The sequence below is a fragment of the Littorina saxatilis genome, linkage group LG16 (genome assembly GCF_037325665.1).
Source record: "Littorina saxatilis isolate snail1 linkage group LG16, US_GU_Lsax_2.0, whole genome shotgun sequence".
NCBI classification, from domain to species: Eukaryota; Metazoa; Mollusca; class Gastropoda; order Littorinimorpha; family Littorinidae; genus Littorina; species Littorina saxatilis.
The window spans coordinates 20,213,851-20,235,054 of record NC_090260.1 but is presented as its reverse complement, the minus strand read 5'-3'; the positions used below and the strand labels follow the sequence as shown (position 1 = coordinate 20,235,054).

The 21,204-nt window shown below is 45.4% G+C and overlaps 1 protein-coding gene across 1 annotated transcript in view; it reads right to left on the bottom strand.

Moving 5' to 3' along the window:
- Nucleotides 1-12,356: 12,356 nt before the first annotated feature.
- Nucleotides 12,357-21,204, bottom strand: part of LOC138949916 (protogenin B-like) — a 79,248-nt gene continuing 70,400 nt past the window's right edge. Inside the window, exons 15-20 of the mRNA XM_070321700.1 lie at nucleotides 20,310-20,437; nucleotides 18,239-18,559; nucleotides 16,233-16,347; nucleotides 15,541-15,751; nucleotides 14,466-14,588; nucleotides 12,357-13,601 (exon numbers count right to left, since the gene is read on the bottom strand). Of these exons, the coding sequence (XP_070177801.1) occupies nucleotides 12,357-13,601; nucleotides 14,466-14,588; nucleotides 15,541-15,751; nucleotides 16,233-16,347; nucleotides 18,239-18,559; nucleotides 20,310-20,437 (2,143 nt within the window). The remainder of the gene's footprint in view (nucleotides 13,602-14,465; nucleotides 14,589-15,540; nucleotides 15,752-16,232; nucleotides 16,348-18,238; nucleotides 18,560-20,309; nucleotides 20,438-21,204) is intronic.

Here is a 21,204-nt window from a genome sequence, read left to right as displayed (position 1 = left end):
AATAATTATATGCACAAACAAGTGGCACCACGTCTGCGCCTGAGGTAGTTCACATTTGTGGTGAGGCCAAGGTCCTGCCTCGACCTTCACCTCGTAATGGGGTCAAGGTCGCAAGCAACCACCTTGACCTCACACCCGTGGTCAAAAAGGGAGGGGGGAGGGGGGGTATGATTTCTTGTTGTCTAGTCTTCCAATGGTGTATATATATAAGATATATATATAGACATGAGAGCGGACATGGATATACAATGAGGATGAGAATATCAGTGACAATGCCTCTACATATATATATATATATGTGACCCTCCACCACGGAATGAGTCGCATGTCACCTTTGCATGATTTTTATATTTTTACATTTTCATAACTAGATTGTTATGCTCTATTCAGTGGTGAAACCCGTTTTAGAAAAGAGCGAAAACTGTTTGAGTTATAAGCCTGTGACTAAGGTGACCCACACACTGTTACCAGACACTCCCCGGGCTTATATTAAGCCTAGCGCAGAACCGCGCGAGGTGACATGCGACTCATTTCGTGGTGGAGGGTCACATATATATATGTGCACCCCCTGATGTTGTTTTCTTCACAAGACAGAAGTGATAATATATATATATATGTGTATATAATCTATTCATTATTTTAGCAACCTTGACCGATGCTCAGCTCCTTGGCAGGTGGGGACCCCCCGCCCCCCCCCCCCCCCCCCCCCCCCCCCATACCCTCCCCCTATAGTTCCCTTTCTCCCTTACCTCCAAACCCACCCCTACCTGAATATTTCCACATCCTTTCACGTAGCAACCACAGACCTTGGGTTAAGAGTCCTTAACAACACGTACATACACAACATCATAGTTAGTCACAGCCACCGATTGAAAATCATTCAAATTCTGACCCTTCTGCAGCCTTGACCTTCCACTGATCGTTTGACCTTGACCTGCCTTTGACCTTGACCTACGCACAGTCTGATGTATCTAAGGAGCAAGACATGTCCAAGCCGGCTGACCTCCATTTTGTAATACCCTTTCATTTTCCGTGACAACTCAGCTGCTAATCATGAACAAACATGTCCACAGCTGTAATATGGTTTCCACGGCGACTAGATATTGCGTCCACAGCTCTGATCTGTGCACAACACACCAAAGCACTGATGTAACGCCCTACTCTTCTTCGTCTCAACTGTGACGGTACCTGTGCTCCCGTTACCCACAACCCCCAATCCTTCCCCCCACGCAAGCAACCTCCCGAACACCATACAATCTTACTCGCTGCTGCCATAAGAACTTGGGGAGGGAAGAAAGAAGTCTTTCCTTCACAGGCTGACATCTGTTGGTCTAAAGGCGCTACGCCACTTCGCCCCAAGAAGTGCAGCTCCTGCTACCAGCCCCGGAGAGAAGAAAGCTAGAAATCAGCTGTCAGGAGAATTCGACGCCAGTCAATTCGATAAAGTTCTAACAGCCTAGGAGTGCACACTCACACACAGAGCACTCCAGCCTTCTGTGCCCATGAACGTTTAACAGCCAAGAGACAAACGACAGCGGAGAGAAAGAAACGCACACTGCAGCTTGTGCAGTGGAACACCGAGGGAGGCCGTACTGTAGCGTACGTACGTACGGACGTACAACAGAGAGAAGACGCCAGTAGATTACACCAACCGCACAAAGTACGTACACCAGCAAAACAGCACGGACACAGAAAAAAGATAATGTACTGTACATATGTACACCCCAAGAAAAATATGCACGTGACGAAAACGGACAACAACAACAACACGCACACAGAGACGACACGTTTAACAACAACACACATGTAATTACAGAGAAAAGTGGAGAAGGGAGCGCAAGGAACGAAGGAAACGAACCCTGCGCTTCAGTAATGCTTGTTTCTCAAGAGTGCTGCTGCTGCTGCTTGCTGCCTATAGTCACACACCAGGAGGGAGAAAGACTGTACAAAGTGCCGCCCGTCTGCATTCAGTCCGCAGTGCACCCAACGCATAACACCACCCTACGCTTATCATGCACACAGACTGCAAGCAAGCCCAAGTGCATCACGTACTAAAGATTGCAATAAACCTCAAGTGCATCACGTACTAAAGACTGCAATAAACCTCAAGTGCATCATGTACTAAAGATTGCAATAAACCTCAAGTGCATCACGTACTAAAGACTGCAATAAACCTCAAGTGCATCATGTACTAAAGACTGCAATAAACCTCAAGTGCATCATGTACTAAAGACTGCAATAAACCTCAAGTGCATCATGTACTAAAGACTGCAACGAAGCCCAAGTGCATCATGTACTAAAGACTGCAATGAACCTCAAGTGCATCATGTACTAAAGACTGCAACCAAGCCCAAGTGCATCATGTACTTAAGACTGCAGTGCACTGTTAATTGACCAGGTGCAAAGACTCTGCCATGTACACTCAGTGTACTATATGTACAAAGACTGCAGTTCAGATGACATGTTCCAGTGTCCTGGCAGTGTGACGCACGAGGAGTGTATTGTTGTACCGTGGGTCTCTTACACAAGATGTACTGTGTACATCGTCACCAGTGTACATCGAGTGAACCATGTCGGCAATGTACAACACATGGGTATGCGAGGAGTCTATTGAGGCGTACACCAAAGCTTCATGATTAATGGAGACCGTTGTACGAGTTGTACGAATCTGCAGGGTACACCACTCAAAAAAATGTACCGACGATGCACCATCTAACACATGCACAGTACGAAACAAATCTCCTCAGCGTACTTTGCACCGACTGTCCAGTACACCAAGACTGCACAAAGACTGCACCGAGACTGCACAAAGACTGCACCGAGACTGCACAAAGACACTTGACAGTGCTCACAATTTGATGTACACCGCCTACCATTCAATCAACTAATCAACACATTTAGGTTTTACAGTGCACATGCACTTTATACAGGTTTTAACACTGTCAGTAGAATCAACACTACCATCTGTACATCAGTTTGGGGGGGGGGGGGGGGGGGGGGGGGGGAGTTAGAGATGGTGGAGGGTTGGAGGAGGGGGGGGCAAAGTTCCACAGAAAATGTTCCATTTGAAAATCTCTCAACAACAGGAAAACCACAAGAACATTTTATGTGACATGACTGGGTAGTTCCAAGAAGACTGACAATCATTGAAAAGAAGTTGGGTGGGGGGGTCTAACAATTAAATAGCCACAGTAACAGGAAAGAATGCTGTGCGCATGGCTTGTCCTTTCAGCTCTTACCATCAAAACTAATAACCTTTTTATGACATTGAGTTTGTAACACTCCATGACCTTGACACATACAAATACTGCATGACCTTGACGCCATGCTGAATGACTTTTGACACCACAAAATTCAGATTCTGCTACTGACACACCAGGATTTTGAAAAACGTCTGGGAAGGACAGATTTATTGTGTAGCATCACACCGACGTATCTAACCAGCAAAGGTCCTTCTCCTGGCCTTCCCCCATCTACAGTTGTTCCACTTCGTTTAGAACTGTCCTGAATTTAGCTGATAATTATCTAAAACATCTTTTTCCTTTCTTTTTTTCTTCTGCATTCAGCTTGGAATAAATTGCTACAATTTTCCTTTTTTCTTGATTTATAATATTAGTAAACCTAAAAAAAAAAAAAAAATTAAAAATAAAAAGACAAATTATTTAAATAAAGACACAAATAAATTCATAAGCAAACAAATAAATCTCCATCTCGTAAATCAATAAGGAAGATTGTAAACATGCACAGCTTTACCCTGTACAAAACTGTTCTTCGACTGCTATATAAGAAGGTATATGTTGAAGGGGAGATGTTAACATTAAGAGAAAAATAGGGGTGGGGTGGGGGGGGGGGGGAGTCTTACACTCACATGGGTGGGACTGAAAAAAATCATGAATCCTGAAAAAAAAAAAGAAAAAAAAAAAAAAAAAAAAAAACACGTGCATAATCGAATCCAGATTTCCGGCATATACTGGAAGAACCCCCCCCCCCCCCCATGCACACACAAAAAACCCGCCTCTTATCATACTACAAAACTATTACCCTTAGTTTTCTTTTTTCTAACTGGTGTACAACTCGTACATCTTTTGTCCCCCATCTTCCTCCCTCTGAGCTTCTTGAACTTTGTACAGACACAGAGCAGGCCCGGCGTTGAGAGAGAAAATAATATCTCCATGGAAGACTTGTAACGGGCAGCGGAATTTCTCAGAGTGGCTGGATCGTAAGTCAAAATAGCTCACACGTAAAACTTATTGTAAAGCCGATTTTCTGCTCACTTTCTTTTTCTCCAGCCAGAAAAGTTTCCAACAGAGGGTCAAACAAACCAGAACGAAATGTGCAGCAGAGCACTAGAAAAACGAACATAAAGAAAGACAAGTGTACACAAGATAAAAGACAAAGTTCAGAAAACAGAATGCCTGAGTTAAGAAACAGCTGAAAAATCTAAAGTCAGAAAACAGCAGACAGACTTGGTTGAAAGGCTTCTGTAACCACCCAAACGTCGGGGTGGAAAAAAAAAACAAGAGAGAAAATAACTGTCAATGAACTGTGGATCTTTTCCTTCTGGTTTTGTTTTCTTTTTAATGTTTTTAATTTTTTTATATTTTTTATATAAACAGCTGATGACTTAATTTAGCCGGAGAGTGAGAGAGATTCCGGCGTAACACATGAAAACAATGACCACAGAAAAAGGGAAGTCTTTTTGCAAGACGAGACTCTGAACAACTTAGCAAAATACATGTACTCTGAAATCCTGAAGATAATCCTGAAGGTCATCATGAAGGTCATCCAAACTTTGTGTTTGATCCAAGGACACGAGAAAACCCTGAAAGCTGAAAAAAAATAATTTGAAATAAAGATATTGAGATAGAGGCAAGAAACAAAGAAAAACGGAAAGGAGATGTGGAGTGAAATGGGGGGGCCGACCCCAGCCCCATGCAAATGACCAGTCTCCCTGAGAACAAAAAGGGTCCAGGGTCCAATGAGGTAGTAGATACACGTACAGTGCGCAAGTACCGGGCTTAGTGCTGGTGCACCCCAACACCAGTGCGCATGCACCCGGGACACTAACCTGTCCCGGGTGCATGCCACCGCTTTGAGGCCACCACAACAACAACAAACCAAAAAATGGTAACAGATACAAGAAGACTTGAACGCCAATGAACGGCACAAAACCACTGACGGCCGAAGTAACAGATTTCACGCCACAAAAATGTGACACGGGTCGCACAACATACACGATGAAACAAGATCGAGATACACAATTAACCACAAAGTAGCTCAAAGTCAGGCTTCACCCCAAAAACGATGCGGCCAAAACGATGTACTGCTACGTTACACAGCACGGCTACACCTTTAACAACATTAGCTACGGAACAAAAACGCAGTGCACCCACGCAGGGAAGCATAGCGCAGCCGCACAGCAAAACACAACAACGCCACGCCACCAAAACACCAGCAAGCTGCGAGTTCAAACAAGATGATTTGCGCGCGGTTACCACGGAAACCAACGGCAAGAACCACTACAGGTGGTTTTCAATTCATCTTCTGTTAAATTCTACAGAATCTGCTATATATACACAGTTCTACCTGCTTATGACACAAATCTCTTGCACCATTACTAAATTCATAAGAAATTAAACAAAATAATTGCAATCACAACAATTGTAATCATGAAAGTAGCAGTAATGAAATCATAGATCAACAGTAGTCATTGTGGATAACAAATCTGATCTTGAAGAAAAAGGGGAACATCTGTGAGTTCTTACAGTTTTAACAACAGAAAAGAACATCTTGATTACTGTTATATAAAACAAACGTAGCAAGCCATGCAGTAAGTAGTTCAAATGCAATGCTTGTTAAATACCATGTTCATTTTCTTTCATGTATCTTCTGCATAAAACAAACTAAGACCAATGATATAAAACATCTTTCTTTTATTTATTTGGTGTTTAACGTTGTTTTCAACCACGAAGGTTATATCGCGACGGGGAAAGGAGGGGGGAGATGGGATAGAGCCACTTGTCAATTGTTTCTTGTTCACAAAAGCACTAATCAAAAAATTGCTCCAGGGGCTTGCAACGTAGTACAATATATTACCTTACTGGGAGAATGCAAGTTTCCAGTACAAAGGACTTAACATTTCTTACATACTGCTTGACTAAAATCTTTACAAACATTGACTATATTCTATACAAGAAACACTTAACAAGGGTAAAAGGAGAAACATGCTGGGGAGCATCGGGTAAATTCTTCCCCCTAACCCGCGGGGGGTGAGATAAATCATGAGATGCAACCTTGACAAAAAAAGTCATAATACCAGGCAAACGTTCCTTAATTTCTCTAAATGGGCGTGCAACACAAAACTAACTCTGTGTACATCTAATGCAAGATACACTGACAAAGAGTAACGGATAAAAATCTTTGCATACACTGATAAAATAAATGCTTTTCCGTTTAAACATTTCTTCTTAAATAAAACAAACAGAAAAACTAAATGATAAAAATACGACTTATAATTTGTTCCTGAGTTGTTATTCAAACGCCCATCTGGAAAGCTACATTCAGACCAAGCAAGAAGAAATATTGGGGAAATCAGTGATACAAACTTACAGCTTATCACACTCTGAGGTTTTTCAAACACCATCATAATTATCATTCCTGATCCTAACTTGAGGAAAAACTAACCTACCCAGTTTTATGGTAAGGCAAAAAACAAAAAAAAGTTGTATGTTTCTGGTAACATGGCTACAAAAAATAGCTAGGTAGGTAGGTTGGTATTTTTTTTAATTTTTAATTTTTAATTTTTTTTGGTCAGGGTAGAAAATAACTATACAGTGACGCAAAGATCTGGACTTGCTATACAAAGAGAAAGACAACACATTACAAAACAAATGAGACAAAAGGGATGCGGGGTTATCCCCCTTGTCTTGTTACTTTCGTTTCGACGCTTTTTTTTTCTTCTTTTTTTTTACAAATGCAATAAAAAAAAAAGGCTAGGGTCGGCGGGAAAAAACTAGGTAGGGTCAGGTGACCAGAAACATACAACTTTTTTTTTTTTGGCCTAAGGCCCGCCTTAACTATCAACCAAGGAGATTATAGAGTACCACAGTTCTAGCAGACTCTAATCCCTAACCAGCCTTACACACTTTGCCATGCTCAGTTCTAGCAGACTCTAATCCCTAACCAGCCTTACACACTTTGCCATGCTCAGTTCTGCATTAACCCCTTGACTGCCTTAGGACGGGTATACCCGTCCTGCACTTGTGCATTATTTCCATGATTAGATACTAAAAACAGATTCTTGGTTGAATTTCCTTTAAAAATAACATAGGTTTTACTTTCCTACCTACTGCCAGTTTGGAGCTAGAATTTTTTGTGAATTATTACACCCCGAACTCCAATATTCCCTGGCAGTCAGGAAGTTTTGATTGGCAGTGAAAGGGTTAACATGCCACATGCACAGAGATGTAGATAGAAATCGGCAGTCTGTAAAAAAAAACACCGAAACTTCGTTCAAATCCACAGAAACTGTGCCGCAATTTCTACAAGTACAAATCTGCTTATCTTTTTTCTTATTTTGTAAAGGTGGGGAAAATAATCCCCCATAACACCCTGACCAGATCTGAGAGTGTAACCCAAACTGTTTTCACACGAAGATTTGTGTCTTGAACTGTATCGTTTGAACGTTCTCTCTACAGCCCTAGCTAAAGCCCAGAAGGAAAAAACAACCCATCTCAGTAGACCTCCTCCGGTCAGCTTCTCTGACAATATCGAAAACCAATGTAGAACTGTCAAACAAGCTACCAACATGAAAACGTAACACTACACAGAATATATGCCAAGTTCCTCCCCCATGGGTTAGTGACACAGACCATGAAACAATGACATGAACAGTGAACCATGAAATGACATGAACAGCGAATCATGACGACAACATGAACAACAACACAACCAAGCTGCCCTGTAAAGTGTTTGTACATCAGTGCAGAAAAACAAAGACAGAAAGACAGAAAAATGGTGAGAAAGAGAGACAGAGAGACGAGAGACAGACGGTCAGTTCAAACATCAATATCGTTATGCACAGTTCATCAACAGGCCCCGCAGACAGGACCAGGACCGCAAAGAGCAACAACTTATTATTCAGTCCAAGAAAACTGCTCAGCATTTTTCTCAGAAGAAAGAAACACAAGATGAAACATGCAGGAAAGAAATAAAAATCTCCTGAACCCAATCGTTCATTAGGCCCAACAGATCCTGAATTGAATCAATAATTAGGCCCCACAGAAAATTGGGTCATTAATTAAACAAGGAAGATGTGTCGACGTCTGTTAGCATCAGATTCAAAAGTTGTCTCAAACCAGATGCAGATTTGTTCCCTGACAGCATAGAAAACCCTCTTGATTTGCATCGTCAATGTAGAAAACCCTGTCACTGCAAGTCAGGCCAGCTTCTTCGCAGCCAAGAAAACCCCTCGGATCATTAATTACCCGTTGTTATTGTTTCACTATTTTTTCTGTTTTAAAAAATTGACCACTGTAGTGAGCAACAATGAGAAGTGTGGATTTTTAGTAGAAATATTGTCACCATAATTAACCTCCATCTTCCGTTTTTCTCTGCAATTCCATTTTCAAATTTCTCGGTTTTTTCCGCCTTCTGTTTTTCATGAAAATCCCTCCCTTTTCCTGGTAAGACTCGCGCCAACGGCCAAGATAGAATCCCAAACAAATAGACTGCTCATGTTCCCAAATCAACAAGTAAACCTTTCTGGGTTTTTTTCATCCTGCAAACAGCAAAAATTTCTCCAAAAGACAAACACCTGCGGTTCTTGCAGACGGCCAAGGCAGGCCCCCAAGCCACAAGAGACAGGAATTAATCTACCCCCCAACACCCAGCTGCCGAGAAGTCTTGTCAGCCACTGCTGGTTTGGCACCGAGTGTGCTGCATACAGATGTGTGTTGCTGCCGCTCGGTTGGCCCAAAGACGCAATGCGGAGACCAACCAGAGTGCGAGTGTTCTTCACAGGCTCAAGACGATGCAACAAAGATCTACAAACAACGGAGAGCAAAAACAAAACAAACGGATTTTTTTGTTGTTGCTGCAGATGGCACTGGGTGAGCTGCATAACTGCATATAATTGTAACTGCTGCTGAAATGTTTTGAGGTTGGCTTTTTTTTTCTGCTAAGATTCACACCCCCGAGTCACGAGTGATGATGACCGTGTCATCAGTGCTGCTAGATCCCATCTTCAGTAACAGTCAGCATGACGGGGGGGGGGGGGGGGGGGGGGGGGGGAACAAAAAAAACAGGACAAGATTAGCATGGGGGGTGGGGGGAGGGGATGGGGGGATGGGGGGGATGTTTCAAAGAAACTACAGTGCACACTTCGACAGGTCAGTATAAACTAAACGAAGGTAAACATTTTAGCTGTACCATACACGATTCAACGAAGGTCAGTAATAACTGAGAGAATCGAAAGATCTTTTCTGCACCATACACGATTCAACAAAAGCAACAAAACATAGGGTGTGGTATCTTTGGATTACATTGTGATCGCTCCTACAAAAAGCCTACCTTGTGATGGTAAGCCTAGTCCACATTTTTCCGCTAAGTAACTCACACACGACGCACATCTTGTCAGAAAAACAGTCAGCCTGTAGACATTCCGTTAAGAGAAACACACTTTGTTCACCAATAATTTCCTTTCTCCATAATTATATTTCTCAAAATGAACCTGAAACTAAAAGCAAACCGTATTGCAATCCTGTCTTCTTCAGATCACTGACAAGCAACTAAGGCATGAGATCAAAAATACTGCCTTATTTTTGTTACCACAAAAACGTGGTCATGTGCCTAAAACTGGAAAGTAGAAGTAAATCAGAAGCATTTAAAGTGGGGAGTAAACAAGATTCCAGCGGAGAAATAAAGTTTTGCCTCAGCAATAATCACAATTTTTACGAAGTCTTCAATTTTGCTTTATTCGTGTTTCATCTTCAGTTCAAGTTTTTGAAAAAACCTAGGAGGAAATTGCTCAGTCATCACACAAGCACACCAAAAAAGTTTCTCTGAACGGCCCGATCGTAATACCGATCTCACCGTCAAGCACATAGCTATCAGAAGAATATATTAGATCTATTGAAGTGTAGAACAAAAAATGAGGTAGTTCGCCCTCCTTAGCTTAAAAGCGTACGTTTGATTTCTCACTGTACTGAGTTTGTTCCTCAAGTCTGGCCTCTGCAAAAAATCCCTGAAATGCGATTGCGTTGTGGAGGGGTAGCGTCTTCCTATATCATCAGCTGAACGCCTCGACACAACTCGGTTCTGTCAATCTAACACCTCTAAACTGGGGTTGGGGGGGGAGAGGTTGGGAGGGTGGACAGGAACCAGGGATGGGGGGAGGGGAATGGGGTGTCATCTGTCTAGAAAAAGGTGTCGAGTCAAAAATTCAAGGAAAAAGAAAGTTGACATGTGATCACTCTTTAGGCAATGCATACTGTTTTGAAGCTGATTCTACTTGTACAAATCCCGACACATCCAAGCTGGTGACAGTGACAGTCAGGAAAAGATAACTCAGTGATGCTGAATAATCTAAAAATCCGATACAACTTTACCGGCCGTCTCGATAACACTGAACTAACGTGACATTTTCTACAGGGCAGAAACAGACCCCACGGATACACCAACATGTGAAGACATCTACAACTACTGCCAACGCTTGACAGTGACGCTGAAGACCATGAAACGGGTCGGCCTTCTTTTGCATGGGAGAAAACTGCATGGGAGAAATAGTCAGCTGATGAAACTAAGACTAACAGCGACACCACGGACGATAGAGACAAAACATACATAGATCTGTTACCTCCAAGACAGCAGCATCAAGTTCAACAATACTAAACGCTGCCATTGTTTTAAGTCTACACCACCACCCCTCCCCTCGTCCTCTCTCCCTCCCCCTCTCTCTCCCCCACAATGCCACGCCTGGTTACAATTGTTCTCCCCCCTCCACCCTCCTCCACCACCCCTTCAAAAAAACGAAACACCCGATGTGTGAAATAGGGGTCACTCCCTGCTGAGGTATTCGACACAGGCCACACGGGCCTTACGACAAGAGTTTAATCAATGTACATAGCATGGTACAAATCTGTTTTTGTAACAAACAGAAGACATGAAAAAAAAAACCACTTTTCAAACAAACGGAAAAAAGTTCTATGTTTGTGTGTATAGTTGTTTTTTTTGTAGTAAGATTACCCGCATGATGTCATGAAACAATATCCAAAAAGAGGCTCACGTGACCACCACAAAAAAAATGTTTGAAAAAAATACGTAGCTCACAAAACAAAACAAAATCCACAAAATAACGTTGGCAATGTGACTGCCTTAGTTCTGGGTACACAAGAGCGTCTGCTTTCCAATAAAACCCACACAATTCACACAAAAATTCAAACAAATAAACATGAGGTCGCTGATAGTAGGAGGCCCATAGGGCCCTCAGAAGACTACGCAGTCAATAAAAGTAGTCACTGATTTTGTTTTGTCACTTCACGAAAAAAACAACGAAGCGTCTTCCTGCGCGTTTCAACTCGCGCGTAAATCCCTGATACTCGGTTCTTGTGTACGTGTCCGAAACATCCCAACAACAACAACAGCCATGTCAATTCATGTAAATGCACTGTCGCCTGCCGTGTGTACGCACCAACACCTAATCGCCTGCATCTGATGTGTTACTCGTGTGTTGTTTCAAGCGTCACATGCTGTCAAGCGTGGTAAGTGTGTGTGCATGTTCAAGTATGTGCGTCTTCCAGAAAAAGAAATCATGTGTGTGTGCCTGTATGTATGTTTGCAAAAATTGTGTGCATATTTACGCCTGTGTCTGCCTGTGCGAGTCTGTGTCTGTGTGTTTGTCTGTGTGTAGTCTGTGTCTATGTGTCTGTGTCGCAGATTAACAGCTTCGTCCCAATTCATCACAGCCACCTTTCCTTCAATGCTTTGGCTGCTTCTTTTTCATCACACCTCCCATCCCCCAAGCTACACCTTCAAGTCGGCTCTCCTTTCACCCCGCTCCCCACCCGCTCTCCCCTTCCTTTCTATCCCTCCGTCCGAAGAATTTCAGCGTTTCGTAGATCAAAGAAATTTCCTCCAAAAACGGAATTCCTTCCCGAATTTCCCCCTCTGTCTTCCCTGAGGTAGAGAGGCTGCACTGGTTAGCGCATCCTCGAGTTTCGCTTCCCGTTTGTTCTTGTGGTGGTTGTGGAAGCGAGGCGGGAGGTCAGAGGTGAAGGTGAAGGTGACGGGCCTACACACGCCGGGTGTTGTGGTAACTGCTGCTGCTGCTGGTGTTACTGGCGTTACTGCGGCCAAGCTTAGCACTGGGGAGGAGAGTGCTGCGTGGGTCTGGCTGCTGTGGAGGAAGAAAAGGAGGAGGAGAAGGTGGAGGGGGAAGAGGGGGGGCTACTCCGCGTGGGCCCTCCCCTCCACTCCCCCCCTGACCGCTGCGCTGCTGCTGCTGCTGCTGCTGGTGCTAAAGCTGCTGCTGTCATCGATGCTGCTGCTGCTGCTGCCTGTTGACACAACGACGACTGAGGTAACGACGGCTGAGGTGCAAAAGTCACACCCCCCTCCCTGTGGCTCTCTCCTCCCGACCCCTCCTCCTCTTCCTCACCCACCCCCTCCCCCGGCCTCTGGCCCCTCCCCTTTCCTCCCAGGCCCCAGCTGCTGTCCCTGGGGGGCGGGGAGGGAGGGGGGGAGGGCGGGGGCGGTGGGGGTGGGGGCGGAGGCAGGGGTTGTCTCGACGACGAGGAGGTACCGGTAGTAGCGAGGTAGCGATGCCCGGGACTGTGCCGGGGCTGCGAGGTAGCTGGTTGCCGTGGCGATGAGGAGCTGGTGGGCTTCCTGAGATGCTGGTGAGAGGGAGGGTGGGTGGTGCCGGCGGGGGGTGGAGAGGGTTGTTGTTGTGGTGGTGGTGCTGGGAGTGGTGGTGGCGGGGGAGAAGACGATTGTGGCGACGACAATTTGGCCGACGGTACCGTCGTGGCTGCCTCTGCAGACCCGCTCCCCTGGTGAGGGTTGAGGGGGCGAGAGGGGTGGGAGGGGTGGAAGCCTACAGCGTCAGGCTCCTCCCCTCCCTCTCTGCTTCCTGCATTATGCGTGCTGCCGTGCTGCGCGGGGCCCCGTAGCTGCCCGGGAGTGTCGGTACCATGCGCCCCACCCCGCCCCTCCTCCCTCTCCGCCCCGCCCCCTGCCTTGTCCCTGAAGGGGGGCCGTTCGTGGTCCGCCCCCGTCCGTCGCGGGAACGGAGCGAAGTGGGGGGCCGAGACCATGTGACCCCTGCCGTTTCCGTTGCTCCCCACATTTCCCGCCAGCACTGGTGCCCCCTGGTGGTTGTGGTGGTTGTTTCTGGGAAGAGAATTGCCGCCCGGCTCTCCCCCTGCGCTGGTGTTTTCCCAGTGGTCGATAGCTGTCAGCGAGTCATCCGCCTCTGGTTGAAGGTTGTTGTTGTCGGGGCTCAAGGTCGTTGGGGACTGCCGCAGGTCGCTGGGCTGTGAGTGGTTGTGGTGCGCGTTGCCGTTGGTTGCAGCCAGCATGGCTTCGATCAGACTGCGTCTTTCCTGTGAGGGTGGTGATGGCCAAAAAGAAAACTGCGTTAGAAGCTGTGTACAAAACAAGGACAAGTGACTCGAGGAGCGTGATAATATACATGAATACACACCACATGCTTGTGAGAAAAACAAAGAAGAAATAGCTGTCGTACACAAAATGACCAATGCATTGGGGAAAAGTACAGTTCAAACCCCCTTTCCAAACCCCCCAAAACTGACCAAAGCAGGTCTTTAAAATAAACCTGCGGGTTAGGGGGAAGAATTTACCCGATGCTCCCCAGCATGTCGTAAGAGGCGACTAACGGATTCTGTTTCTCCTTTTACCCTTGTTAAGTGTTTCTTGTATAAAATATAGTCAATGTTTGTAAAGATTTTAGTCAAGCAGTATGTAAGAAATGTTAAGTCCTTTGTACTGGAAACTTGCATTCTCCCAGTAAGGTCATATATTGTACTACATTGCAAGCCCCTGGAGCAATTTTTTGATTAGTGCTTTTGTGAACAAGAAACAATTAACAAGTGGCTCTATCCCATCTCCCCCCTTTCCCCGTCGCGATATAACCTTCGTGGTTGAAAACGACGTTAAACACCAAATAAAGAAGTTTCAAAACAGGGGTCAATTTGCAGAGGTTATGAAACAAAAATCTGAATAAGCAAGGTCTAAAAATGTGGACAGTTTTAAATCGAGGCCTCTTAAAAGGAAGGTTCCACTGTAAAACTAACAGATGCTTTACATCACTTCAACATTTTAAAACAGAGATAGGGGTAGGGCAAAAGATTCTTTTACAGGGGGGGGGGGGGGGGGGGGGAGGGGGGGGAGAGGAGGGGGGAGGGGGGGGGGAGGGGGAGGAGGGGGGGGGGGTGAAGCATATTTACCTCTGACGTGGTGCTAAGATCTAGCTGGGCGGGGCTCACATGACCGTTACCAAGGTGTCCGTTGGTTTTGACGAAGCCGTTCATTCTCACTCCGTTGGGCGTCACAATCATGTCGCCCCCTCCCTGAAACACAAATCTCATCGTTAGAGTATTTCAAGGGGGACATTCTGTCTGTGTTCGCCACCTCGACATATCAGCCTGGGATGGGAAAACGGGGACATGTGAGACGGTCTCAGGAGTCCGAGTCTAAAAATATCTTCTGGCCCTGAATCTCAACGACTGTTTTATAAACTGTATCCTTGGGACACGCACACACAAACACGCACACACACACAGACACACACAGCCACACACATAGAGACACAGGCACAGACACAGACACACACAAAACGATTCCAAAAAGAGAAAGAGACGTGCACACACACCCAGACACAGAGAGATACAGGAAAAGACACAGACACACAGACGCAGACACAGACACACAGACATACACCCAGACACACTCAAAATGATTCGAAACAGACAGATGGATGCACGAGGAGACAGACAGAGAGAGACATGCATCAAACACAGACAGACAACATAACACAAGCATCTCACCTTGGCGTCAGACAGACAGACAGACGGACAGACAAACACACACACAAAACGATTCCAACAGATGGTTGGACGAGGAGACAGAAAGAGAGAGACGTGCATCAAATACCAACAGACAACATAACACAAGCATCTCACCTTGGCGTCAGACAGACAGACAGACGGACAGACAAACACACACACAAAACGATTCCAACAGATGGTTGGACGAGAAGACAGACAGAGAGAGACATGCATCAAACACAGACAGACAACATAACACAAGCATCTCACCTTGGCGTCAGACAGACAGACAGACAGACGGACAGACAAACACACACACAAAACGATTCCAACAGATGGTTGGACGAGGAGACAGAAAGAGAGAGACGTGCATCAAATACCAACAGACAACATAGAGACAGACAGACAGACAGACAGACAGACAGACAGACAGACAACATAGAGACAGACAGACAACACAACACAAGCATCTCACCTTGGCGTCAGACATCTCATTCTCCGGCAGCCGAGTCAGCATGGGCATAGTCTCCAGCATCTCCACTCCGTGCGACGGGTCTCCTAGTGACGGGGCGTGGGCGTGCCCGTTTCCGTGCCCGCTGGGCACATGCCCGTTACCGTGGTAAACCGCCACATTGCCGCTGTGGAGGTGTGCCGGAGAAAGGTGGCTGTTATTCGTTCGGAAGCACCTGGGAACAAACAAACAAAAAGTTATAATTTCCAGCCGGAAAGAGCAAATCAAACTATCGACATCTTGATTCTGAGGAGTCAAAACCTTTCCAAATTTCAAAGGTTTTTGGTTCATAAAAAATCTTAAAAAATACTGTACTTCTGGTCTTCGTTCACGCAAGTAGATTATTTTTTAGACAATTGTGAGTTTTGTCATCTTCGTTCACACGCGAGTACAGAATTTTTTGGACAATTGTGAGTTTAGTCGTCTTGGTTCACACCTGTGTACAGTATTTTTTTAAAACTTTTTATTTCTCGCTCTCACGCTCAGTCACCAGTCACCAGTCGCCAGTCACCAGTCACCAGTCACCAGTCGCCGAATTTCAATGAGGGTAACATCACAGGACGATATAAAAATCTTATCCTCTTCAGTTTTTTCATTATTCAACATGGAGGTGTGACAAAGTTGTGCACAGAAGTAAGGCGACGTCAAACACTGACCGGTGACGACAGAGGATGACGACAGCACAGATGACGATGCAGACCACACCGATGGAAACGCCGATGCTAATGCCCACCTCCTTGTCCGACAGTCCCGCTGCTACCACTGGCTTGTCTGCAAAGAGGACACCATACACTTATTTCATTTAAACAAACAAAAAAGACACACCAGTAACCTGGCTAGGTTATTGTTTTTATCAATATTTTTGCAGATAAACTGCCTTCGTCAGGATGGTATGAAAGTATCATTTCATTTTTCTTGTCTTTCTACCACCCGCTTCTCTGCAAAGGGGACACTAACATACATTTTTATTTCATTTCCATACTTGCTTGCCTGCTCGCTTGCTCACTCACTCACTCACTCACTCACACACACACACACTCACTCACTCACTCACACAAGGACACCAACATACACTTTCATTTCATTTCCCTTTCTGTCTCCCTTCAGTTCTTTCTTTGTTTATTTCTCTTTCTGTTTCTTTCTCTTTCCCGTCTTCCTTTTTCCACGTCTTTTTCTCCCTTCCTTGCTTGCTTGCACACTCACTCACTCACACACACTCTCCCTCCTTCCCTTCCTCTCCACTGGACACACACGCACATGCTTCTCACCAAGACACACCTCACACACACCTTCACTCCCCGCCCCCCCCCCCCCCCCCCCCCCCCCCCCACTCCCTACCCCGCACTCACTGCAACACAATGCAGAACAAAGCACCACAGCCCAGCCAAGCCAAGCCCAGCGCACACACACATACCCAGACCTGGGAACCCCTGTTTTGCACTTTGAGTATTCTCAAACAAACTTGGTGTATTTTCCAAAAATTTAGCGTACGCCACACAGCGTTTGCACATCCATGATTAAAACATGCCTCATGCGCGTCCGTCACACCGTTAATTAAGTTTACCTATACATTTAAAACAAATGCTTTTTTAATTTTTTACTGACAAAAACTGTACCGTATTTGACGGACTACAAGCCGCGACTTAAAAAAAAAAAATCGCATTGCGGCTTATAAAAAGATGCGGCTAAAACGTTACCTAAACTTGAATAGCATTCACCTAATGGAAGTCGCCGCTGATTTTCATTTCGCTCGATTAGCGATTACCGGTACGTTATTAGCTCTCTACTCAAGACTCGGCGCTTTTCTCTTTCATTCGCGAATTTTCGTTTGTCAACAAGTCGTCGTGACAAGCCGAAGCGTACAGAGAAACACCGGGTGTATCAGGATGCGAGATTTCGTTTTTTTGTATCTCGCGATAGTTGGAGGAGCGAGAGCCGCCATGTTGTGTTTTCATAGTCTGCTCGAAATGTGCGCAAAAGTCGTAAATCATCCCAAAAAAGCTTATTCCGGGCGGGACTACATGTGTGTGTTGGTTAGAAATTGTGTGTGTGTGTGATATTTTTCTTCAAACTTTTTCACTTTTCTTCTTTGTTACACTTGTTTATTCTCGGAGCCGATTTCGCCTAATACCGTACTTTCGTTTGCCTGGTTGTTTTGATTGATTGACACGATCCAATTATATTTTTTTCGACAGCGGCTAATATAGTGACGTAATCATGTGCCAAAATACTGGATCGGCCTTAGGATGGGCTTGTGAAGAAAAGTAGTCTAGGAATTTTTCTCGTCGTATTTTTTCCCCACTGACCATACTGAGCGTATTCTCGACAATCATGCGTACAAAATACTGCGAAATCGTATGGGTTCCCAGGTCTGCATACCCTACCCCCCCCCCCCCACATACACACACACACATACCCTACCCCCCCCACACACACACACATACACACATATGCGCACACACACATACGCACACACACATGCACACACACACCCCACCCCCCTACACACACACACCTACACACACACACATACACACCCACACCTCCCCCCACCTCACTGCAACGCAGAACAAAGCAGCGCAGCACAGCCGAGCCCAGCCCAGCGCGCTCACACACACACATACGCACCCCCACACACACACACACACACACACACACTCACCAGTCACAGGCAAACAAGCAATCCCTGTCACGCAGTCGGGATAGACGACCACAACATCCGACGGGTTTCCAAGGCCGGCCTTCGTGCAGGCAGCCATCTTGAAAAAGTACTGCTTGACGTCCAAGTTGTCGACCTGGGCGATCGTTTGCTGTCCGGTGCGGGTGAGGTTCTTCCAGAAGACGTCCGGAATGTCGCTGTCGACGTTGTAGTAGATGATGTAGGACGTGATGACGCCGTTGGGTTGAGGGGGAGGGCTCCACATCAGTCGAACGGACCCGGCTTTCACAACTTCGTACGTGAGATTGACTGGTGCACCAGGCTCTGTGAAGGGTTTTGTGGGGGTGAGGGAGGGACACAGATGAACATATACTGTAAGCAGGCACAGACACAAGACAGGCACACAGATGCGCACACACACAAACACACACATACAGATGCACACACACACACACACACACAAACAGATGCGCGCACACACACACACACACAAACAGATGCGCACACACACACAAACACACACAAACAGATGCGCACACACACACAAACAGATGCACACACACACACACACAAACACACACATACAGATGCACACACACACACACACACAAACAGATGCGCGCACACACACACACACAAACAGATGCGCACACACACACAAACACAAACAGATGCGCGCACACACACACACACACACAAACAGATGCGCACACACACACAAACACACACAAACAGATGCGCACACACACACAAACAGATGCACACACACACACACACAAACACACACATACAGATGCACACACACACACACACACATACAGACACACAAACAGATGCGCACACACACAAACACACACATACAGATGCACACACACACAAACACACACATACAGATGCACACACACGAACACACACATACAGATGCGCACACACACACAAACAGATGCGCGCGCACACACACACACACAAACAGATGCGCACACACACACACAAACAGATGCGCACACACACACAAACACACACAAACAGATGCGCACACACACACACAAACATACAGATGCACACACACACACACACACACACAAACAGATGCGCACACACACACACAAACACACACAAACAGATGCGCACACGCACACACAAACATACAGATGCACACACACACAAACACACACACAAACAGATGCGCACACACACACACACACAAACAGATGCACACACACACACACACACACACAAACACACACAAACAGATGCACACACACACGAACACACACATACAGATGCGCACACACACACAAACAGATGCGCGCGCACACACACACACACAAACAGATCCGCACACACACACACAAACAAACAGATGCGCACACACACACACACACACACAAACAGATGCGCACACACACACACAAACATACAGATGCACACACACACAAACACACACAAACAGATGCGCACACACACACACACAACCAGATGCGCACACACACAAACACACACATACAGATGCACACACACACACACACAAACAGATGCGCGCACACACACACACACAAACAAACAGATGCGCACACACAAACAGACAAACAAACACAGACCCACAGATACACAGATACACAGAAACAGACACACACACACAATGTGTTAAACTCTGTGATATCATTATCAACAAAACATCGACTCCAAATATTACATTATTTCAACACGTCTCTCTGCTCCACAAGTATTTCAAATAAAAAATCTATCAATCAAAATATCCTCTTATACCTCTACTACCCTTACAAACATTACTCGTTGATCGCTCACAGACGTTTTACAAACCAATATTACTGTACACTGACCCATCCTGGCCCTCATCAACACTGGTCACTCTTCTGTGTCTACTGGTCAAATAAACATAATTACGTTATTAATCACACAGGGACAAAATTGTCAAACGAAATATCTACTGCACCACTGACTGGTTGACAATTTCATTCCCAATTTTTTTGTTTTACTCGTTTTTACTTTACACTATCCCTGCTTTGCTGACAATCAAAAATCTCCATCCAATGAAAAGACAGATACTGACTGTCTTCTGAGGTGGTGGCCTCTAGCGTGGTGAAGGTTCCGTGCTTGTCGTCGTCAGTGATGATGCGAACACCAAACTGGTACTTGGTGAACGGCTTGAGGTCGCCCAGCACGTAGAATGGTGTCTCACTGCTCACACAAAGACAAAGTGTGCGTGTGTAGGGTTTCTATCACAGATTACATATCCAATCAAATTAGGAGGTAGATTGTGGTGTGTGTGTGTATGTGTGTGTGTATGTGTCTCTGTGTCTGTGTGCACAGAGACTGTAGAGTACACAGAGACGCTTCATACGGTGCTTACAATTGAGACAGGAAGCCCTGTGGCGCCACCACGCGGAAAAATGGGACAACCTACTTTCGCTTTCCACAGCAGTACTGATATCGTGCAGCACAACCATGGCCGCGCCAACACGAAAGCGCAGTGGGGCATGGTGTCCGGCCATCAATTGCTCAAACTCACATGCCAAAGGCTTCAGGATGTTCAAATTTCAAAATTATAATCCTGTGAGGTTATCCTCAACTATGTTTCAGACATACTGCGCCCTACTCGGACAACATTCTTTCTGGATTTGAAATGAAAAAAATTCCATATATGGAGGAAGGGCTAAGGCTCATAAATATGGACAAGTTGTGATTTTTTTTCTTTTCTGTTTAATGCCTTTAAAAGCTAACTCGCTGCAGCGAAGCCGAACGGTTAACTGAACAGATAACAACCACCAAGCACAAAATGAAACTTCTTTACGAGGAAACAAGCATGAAACAAAAACTGGTCCATATTTGGGGCCCTTCTCATAAATATATCTTGTGTAAATGTATCTCCATCTCGCCCCGGTATAAAAGACTATTTACACAAACCGTTCTTATGGTTATACGTCTATCTTACCTGTCATGTCATT